This window comes from Eurypyga helias, unplaced genomic scaffold, assembly GCF_000690775.1.
Source record: "Eurypyga helias isolate BGI_N326 unplaced genomic scaffold, ASM69077v1 scaffold18235, whole genome shotgun sequence".
Lineage (NCBI taxonomy): Eukaryota > Metazoa > Chordata > Aves > Eurypygiformes > Eurypygidae > Eurypyga > Eurypyga helias.
In genome coordinates, this window is record NW_010251008.1 from 64003 (window position 1) to 72796 (window position 8794).

General features: G+C 40.0%; 1 protein-coding gene across 1 annotated transcript in view; it reads right to left on the reverse strand.

Annotated features, from left to right (window-relative positions):
- ABCA4 (ATP-binding cassette, sub-family A (ABC1), member 4) overlaps positions 1-5623 on the reverse strand; it is a gene marked incomplete at its 5' end in the record, with an annotated part of 45390 nt that extends 39767 nt beyond the window's left edge. The window contains 3 exons of the mRNA XM_010151881.1: positions 1725-1947; positions 4434-4610; positions 5418-5623. Coding sequence (XP_010150183.1) covers positions 1725-1947; positions 4434-4610; positions 5418-5623 — 606 coding nt within the window. The remainder of the gene's footprint in view (positions 1-1724; positions 1948-4433; positions 4611-5417) is intronic.
- Positions 5624-8794: the final 3171 nt, after the last annotated feature.

The following is an 8794-nucleotide window of genomic DNA, read 5'->3' on the forward strand; positions in this document are numbered from 1 at the left end:
ATGATTCCAAGCAAGAAGTGCCTGCTTCAGAATTCATACATTTCAAATAAACTATAAATTTTAATTGATTTCTTCTCATCTTCTCCTCAGTCCACTTGCTTGATGTTCAGGAAAGTCAGTGTAAGGAAGCCTGACAAAATGCATCTTAAAAAAAGAAAACCAAACAAACCACAAACCAAAACAACAAAGACAGGAAAATTGTAAAGTTTCTGCACCTAAACGATACTAAAACTACAGAAGATTATCACAGCTGAGGAATCCAAGTGCAGTTTCTCAGAGATGCTTGTGTACTAACTAACCCACTGGGGGAACTTTTCTTGTCCTTTCTTCCTTATAGCTTTTGTAGATTAAATGCTCCCTCTTAAGAAAAGCATGGACTGCTGCTGATTATCTATTTGCTCCTGAAAACCAATGTTGAGACCTATTAAAAAAAAAAAAAAAGAAAAGGCTGAGACCTATAAAACAATTATAAGCAAAAGGAAGTTTTGTAACTGAATCTTTCTCAGACTATTGGAGGAAAACAGGTCATGTCATAGAATGTTTTCTTTTTTTTTTTCTTCACATATTCACTATTGTATCTACCTGAATGGCACCCATTTATTAGCCTCAACTTTGTTTTGAGCCCTATATAATGCTAAATAGGTCTATAAGGCTACAAAAATAGGTCTCAACTTTGTTGCAACATCCCACTGGGCTTCTTAGACTGATTTCTTTATCAACAGTGATATAATCTCTCGTAAGAATGTATTCACAAAGGTGAACTGAATTATAGGTATAAGCACATTCCTCTCTGGTATTAACCACTTCCTGATTTTAAATTAAACCAGTGTAGAAAATACAGTAAGCTTTCTCTATCCACACAAGTGTAATGGAACTACAAGAAACTAGAACAACTCATCAAGGCAGTTTTTTTTTTTTAGAGTGGACAGAACCCTAACTATGCATTTAGGCCAATACCAGTTCCCCACAACAGTAAAGATGCAAGGGCATTCTTCCTTATCAAAATGCTACAGATTTATGTAACTAAATACAGCAGCTTGGAAAAGCTTGGTTCTCAGGTAACAGAGATAAGAGAAGATAGAGATAAGATAGCCCTTAGAGACAATATCCAAACTGTCCTGAAAAGTTGCAAAAATTACAGCAGCTCTGAGTCACAGAAGCAAGAGGGTGGTGTTTGTTGTTTGGTTTGTTTTTTGTTTGGTTGGTTGGTTGGTTTGGGTTTGTTGGTTTTTGTTTTTTGTTTCCCCCCCACCCCCCAGGCTGACCTGAAAGTTGTGTCCTTGCAGTCTCCACTTCTATTGAAATAGTGACATAATTTTGAAGCAGGCAGGACTGAATATTATAAATGAATCACATACCGTAAATTGCAATATTAAAATTCTTCAGATTATGAAACCTTCTATTTAAAGCAACAATTATTGTTTACTGGGAGATCTGACTCTGTCTACAGGAAATATAATATACAGAGTAATCGCCTTGATGTGTTGCGTTGATGTGTAGTTCTGGGGGGGTTCTCACAATAAATCTTAGAGGATTTATCTGTCTATGCTAAATGCTGATGCTGTCATGAAATCTGCTTAGAAGAATGTGCCTGCTACATGCTGCAATCAGAATAGGCCACCAGCCATTCCCATCTCCCTATGAATGGCTATGATTCTTTCTCAACAGCAAACTGCTATCAGCAGTACAAACACAACAGTGAGTTTGAGCGTGGGAATCCTTACCATAATCAGTGCTGTGAGGAGGAATGTGCTCACAGCCATCATGACGAAGCTGTCTAGGAACCAAGTGCACCAAATCACCCCGTTAGTTACCCCCCTGTTCTTCATAGTCTCTTTCAGGCGCATTTCCTTCTCCAGCACTATACTCTTCACAGTCATGGAAACTGAATATATCCAAGCTAGCACCATGAAAATGGGAAAGGTGCGGTTTAAGGTGATCATGAAGCTACCAAAGCAAGAAAGGAGAAATGAGTTAAATTTAGGTAAAACAGAAATATTAAGATAAAGAGCAAGAATGAACAGGAAAAGGAGTGGGGAAGAATGCATTTATTAAACATGGGAGTGGAAATTCTCAGTCTAAACATCAAGAACACACCACCAGTGAACTTCACAAGCAACCCAAATATTAATGAACTAATGATTGCTGCACTACTGTGAGACAAAAAAAATGTTATTTCTCTTTTACAAAGAGGTTCTAAGGGTGACCGAAGTCTACAAAACATGCGGTGGCTCATGAAAATACACCTCTCTCCACAATGAATTGCCATAATGCTTTTACTATGATGTACAAGGAATATTTGAAGACACATGTTAACAATTGGAGAGCATCACTGTCTTTTTATGCTCCCAAGATACACTGTCGAAAAAATTAAACAAATTAAGCATTAAAAGCATCAAATGCTGCCTGCAAGGCTGCTGAAATTCATACAAGCCATGATGCAGGGAATGCGTTGGGACTGTCTCACATAGTACCACTTCTAAAATGACAGTGCTGGTCAGGCTGCTGTGGGTGGCCCTTCATGTACGTGGTGAAGGCATTGCTCCCTTTCCCTGTTCCTCCCCCCCCCAGAATGGCTACTCAGCCCCGGTGGAAGATCCTTAGGTTTTGTCTGTTGGTGGACACACATAGCCCAGCACTAGGCCATGGTAAAAACATGCATGTTTCCCTTGAGGATGCATTTGCTTTACTTAAGCAGGCTCTCTGCAGAGTGCAGAGGCCATCACTGTGTTAGGATATCAGCCCTGATCTGTGTGTGGTGGCTGCTGCAGGTTTCAGGTATCTTTTGCACAGATGGGGTTTCTGCCTCTGCATTGTTCTCAGTGGGGAAGGAAATAAACAGCAAGTTTGTCAGAGTGACATTCTGTCAGGCTAACGGGCAGTGACTGATGGGAATGACAGGTCAAATTATGTATAGAAATGCTTTCTATAGTGCTTTTTCTTTTAGTGAAATGTATACCAAGACAGTTGCAGCAGTACAGATTGCAGCATTGGAACAGGCACACTGCGAACAGGAAAGAGGCACCACTTCATAACATCTGGAGCACATGTGCTGGTTCAGGCAGTGCTAATGGGGTTCCACAGCCCCAGTGCCTCTGTGTAACCATCAAATCTCCATGCACAGGAGCAGTCTTTTTTTTTTTTTTTCATGACAGAATAACAAACCACCACCTTCTCCTTTAGCTTCTTTATTCTGCTTTTCACCAGGGAACGAAACTCCTGGTGCCTGCAATAACAAATTGCAGCCACAGTCCTGGAATCTTTTGCTAGATTCATATGAGATTTAAGAGAAAAAAGAGTTAATCTTCATAAGAAACATGGACAGGAACTAGGGAGAAGAAAGTCAGAGAATATCAGGTTATGTGTAGCATCCACAAGGGAAGGAAAAGGGCTGGTGCCATATAAATCCAGACTGATTGCAGACACTAGTTATGTAGTTACTAATGGAGTCCAGTTTAAGGACGTGGTTAGTATTTTGGAAGGAAAGTTTCAAGAGTCTAAATTGTCCTGGGATTTTGCAAGGCCTGTAGGTGCCTTCAAGGACCAAAAACTATAGCTTTGGGGATTGGCACATCTAAATACGATGAAGTCTAGGGTGAGACTTTGGTAACACACTTGAAGACACTGGGTTGTTTGACTCTTCAAGACTTAGCAAGAGAGGTACCAATTCCTTTGGGACAAACACTTTCTGTTCAATTTTTCTTTAGGAAATAATTCTATTTAAAGAAAGCTGGATTTTAGAGTTGTAATTGGGTAAAATAAGCTTACTACATTTCAGTGGATTCTGCACAGTTAACTGAAGGATGCAGTGATTGTTCTAACATGGGTCAGTGCTTTCTGTTCAGTTCTGCTACAGGCACTGGTCATATGCTATAGCATGAGGCTTAGTTTTAGTTAGATAAAACCTTCATAAGAGATCACATTTTTGCTGGGTCCTGTGTAATCACAAGGGTAGTTCCAGGGCCAACATCATTAGGGATCAAAGCATCATAGCTGGGGTACCATGCTGACAACAGATTCCAAGCTGTAATCTAACCTAAACCTTCACAGTGATTATTATTATTGCCTGGAAAAGTAAGGCCAACAAAATCCCCATTATTTTTCTTAGATTTTGTGCAATATGTGCAATATGCACAAAATTAGAAAAAAACTAGTGCTCTTAAGGGGCCAGTATTTTTGTGTTCATTTTAGGTGTGGACACTGGTTGCCTGGATGCATCAAAGGCCAGAAATGGGATTAGAATCTTGGCAACGGTGACTTCTGGAGTCTAGGTTATGGCAGGATAAGGAAAAGAACAAATTCATTCAGTTATGTCTCAGTTCTTGCTCTTGCATGTATACCTTAGGACAAGAGTTAGAACTGGTGCTTGAGAGTCTTAAAGGACACAGCAATAGAAGTACTCATCAAAATTAAGATAAACAGCTTTTACTCACACATCATCCACAAAACATGGATATGGCATTTGCTGCAGATAAATTCCTAACGGCACTTCAGTGTTGGTCTGGGTCTTTATAATGCCATGCTCAATCATGTCTTGGAGATATGCAAAGCCTCCCCAGATGTAACGTAAGTCATCCACAGGATCAGCTCTTGGACCAGGATCCCAGTATCTCAAAAGAAAATTCACATGGAAATCATTTGGGGAAACAGTAGCTTTAGTGGAGGGGTGGGATGGAAATAATTAAAAAAAAAAATCTTAGCTACTTGTTGGAGCACTGCCTGGAGTTGTCCTTTCTAGATTTTAGTCTGTCAGATCACGTTGCTTGAAAAAATATACGACCTGGAAGGGTCTTTCATTTCCTTTAGTTTTCTCTACATTGACAGAGAATAGCAGTTGTGGCCAAAAATGTACATAAATTAATCATGTAGCAGAGTAACTGTTCTAGAATAAAAATAAATGTATTTGGAATACAGTATCCTTGGAGATTAAACTGGAACAGCTAAATTGCAACTACCAGATAACATTATATTCCTCTTTGTAGACAATCCTGAGCAGACAATTAGCAGACAATTATTTCTGCTATCTCTCGAAGTGTGTCCATTTGAGGGAGACTTCAGGAGGAACAGCAGAGAAATTCTGCTCTCCAGGTACAGAATAGATGGGTCACAGTGAATATAGGACTGCCTCACCCAGTGACAGAGCCAACAAAATTTAAGCAAGTTACTGAACAGTTGCTGAGCAGTCATTCCTTTTGCCATGTATCCATGCACCTACCACTGCTTGGCCTAACTATCACAAGAGTGATACCACTTGTGTCAGTTCCTGGTAACTGGAGATGGGTTTGACACTGCGTTGCATATTAAATATGGTGAATACAATTGGATTTCATGCATGTATCCAATGCAGGTTCTCATGTCCTTACGTGTCTCATGTTCATGTTATGGCAGGCACGAACTGAGAAGGAACCATCACTTACCTGTCTTTGATTTTGTTTGTTTTCTCCACTGCATCTATGTCCATCCGAATCTTATATTTCACAAGTGGTGGAAGACTGTTAGTTGTAGGTTCTATGTCTGGAAAAACCACGCCAGCCCAGAATTTGTTTTCCTCCAGCAAATGAAGGGCTTGATGAGTCAGTTGTGTTTCACTAAGATAACCTTCAAATTTATCCAAGGTCAAGCACTACAAATAATCACAAAGGGAAAAATTGCATGGGAATAAAGCAAACATCAGTGATTGAAAACAGTAATGGAGACAGGTTCATCTGAAGTAGTTGCTATCTTCAGCTTTAAAAGCTTATACTGAAACTATTAAAAGGTGACACTCTCCTTCCTGAAAGCTTCCCCATACTTAGTCTAATTCTTTTGATGAATTCAAAACACAGCATTATTAGTAAAAGCTCAGAAACATCATTCTCCCTAAAAAAGAACTGTACATCTCAGATTTAGCATTGCTGTGGTCAAATGTGAGTGGCTGGAATAATTCTGAAAGCAGTATATTCCTGATATTTAAGGACTGCCTCCTTCAAGCTCAAGAAATATCCATCCTGACAAATAAGAAATCATGCAAGAGTGGCCACTAAAGTAGGAGCTGCTATTGCAATTTAAGTATGACAGAGCAAATTTAATGTACTTGTGCAAAATGTATAGCCAGTTCTAGGTTCAGCCAAAGCCTACAGTGCCATGTTTACTAACTAGATAGCATGAAAGACTTATTTTTAAACATGTATTTAAGCCACTGTAAACATCCAGCCATGGAAATGTTAACGCTGCCACTTGAACTATACTTGGAAGGTTCTCTCAAAAAGGCAAATATCTGAATTAGAAGAGCTAAAGCTGCAGCACAGGTGAGGTTCCAGTATCAAGAACTGTTTCCATAGTCTGCAACCAAGAGATAAATGACCTCAGCTATAAAATAAATCTGGTCATGAGAGCTTTTTAGCAGTTCAGTTGAATCAAAACACAACCATTTTTCAAGTTTGGGGATATTTTTCAGCCTAGGAAGTGCCTGAGTGAAGACCAGGAAGCTAAAGGATGACTGATCCTTAAAAAAAAGCACATTAGCCATGGAGTTCAGATGAAAAGCAATTTGTCAAGTGAAGTGCTGGCAGAGTCAGAGCATAAATGTGAATCTTAAAGTCTTAGCTATTTAAGCATTTATTGCTATTTAATGCTAGTCAACTAGTTAATTGATCTTACTGATAATATCCTGTCCCTACAGAATTGTGATTAACCTGCTGGCTTAAGTTAACATGCTTCAGGCATCTTAATAGTAACATGTAGTTTACCCTTCACAACAAACTGTTTTCTTCTTAGTCCCTGTCATTAATATGAAATGTATTATTATCACTCCACATACAAGACACCAAGTCATCAAAATCTAAGCCCTTCCTGTCCCCACGTTCAGCGCCTACATAACACGCATTGTAAGACTATAAGATTGTGAACACTACAAACTCTAGTGAGTTATCTGTAAAATTATACACTTATGTTTGTATATTTAGCTTCCACCCTTCATAACTGGCAAGAGATTATGAGAGAGTAGAAGTGTTTGACCCCCTGATGGGCTGGAAAGATACTTACTGAATTATTTTGCTTCATAAAATTCCAGGAGGCTAACTTGTTTGATATTCTCTTGCAGGTCAATAACCAAAATTACTCCACTCTTGTGAAACCACAGCTGGAGTACTGCATTCAGCTCTGGGGTCCCCAACATCAGAAGGACAGGGACCTGTTGGAGCAAGTCCAGAGGAGGGCCATGAAGATGAGAGGGCTGGAGCACCTCTCCTATGAAGGCAGGCTGAGAGAATTGACATTGCTCAGCCTGGAGAAAGGAAGGCTCTGGGGAGACCTTATCACAGCCTTCCAGTACCTGAAGAGGGCCTGAAGGGTACAAGAAAGCTGGAGAGGGACTTTCTACAAGGGCCTGTAGTGATAGGACAAGGGGTAATGGGTACAAATTGAAATCAGGGAGGTTTAGATTAGATATAAGGAAGAAATTCTTCCCAGAGAGGGGTGAGGCACTGCAACAGGTTGCCCAGAGAAGCTGTGGATGCCCCATCCCTGGAAGTGTTCAAGGCCAGGCTGGACGAGGCTTTGAGCAACCTGGTCTAGTGGAAGGTGTCCCTGCCCATGGCAGGGGGGTTGGAACTAAACGAATTTTAAGGTCCCTTCCAACCCAAACCATTCTGTGATTCTACACTCCACACCAAAGTGCTCATATAGGCAACTTGTTATTTAACAAGCAGACATCTTCAACACTCCTTTATTTAAACTTTCCCTGTAATAAATCATGTTCTGTTTCCTTTAAAACTTGAAGTATCACTTTAATGGGATCTATATAAAAATGCATTTTTATCTGGCAGCAAAACAAAAAACTGCTTAAACTGATAAATTTATTATTTTGTAGCTTTACCCTTCATGATGTTTTGCAAATATTCATTACCCCAGATTGCATTACAAAATTAAACTACATAGAATTTCGTATCAGAAAGCAAAATAAGGGAGAAAAACTTTCTGGTTTGTATGTCCAAAGAGAAATCAAATTAGACCGATGGCTGAGGTTTGTATTCATTTTTTGGGATATGTTTATCCCACACAGTTAACTGAGTTCTGGAACTCAGTTTAGTTCTTGCCAAAGTATCAGTGTTTCCACAACAAAGCTCTGTTATGTAACTGTGTCTTTGCAGTGTGTGGAGGACTATTCACTGTTTCTTTGTTTTGAAGAATTATTTTCAAGGTACTTGTTGCAGCTGCAGAAGAACTCGTAGTTTTTCAGGGGAATCTGTGGGAATGGTACTAGCAAAAGTACTGACAGACAACACATCTTGACTAAGTTTTTCACTGCAGAATAGACAGTGTCCTGGACTACAGCAGTATAGGCTCCAGGAGTCCAGTCTAGGAAGCAGCAAGTGTTCAAAACAGAAAACACAAGTGCCGATAGATCTTCTGTGTGAGTAGAAGGAAAACAAAGTTTGTATGAGAACATATGCTAAGATACTAGTGTTCACAGAATCACAAAAGTTGGAAAAGAGCTGTAAGATCATCTAGTCCAACCATCAACCCAACACTACCATGCCCACTAGACCATGTCATGAAGTGCCACATCTACACGTTCCTTGAACACCTCCAGGGATGGTGCCTCCACCACTTCCCTGGGCAGCCTGTTCCAATGCCTGACCACTCGTTCAGTAACAAAGTTTTTCCTAATATCCAATCTAAACCTCCCCTGATGCAACTTGATGACACTTCCTCTTGTCCTATCACCAGTTACCCAGGAGAACAGAGCAGTACCCACCTCCCTACAACCTCCTTTCATGTAGAGAGTAAGAGGTCTCCCCTCAGCCTCCTTTTC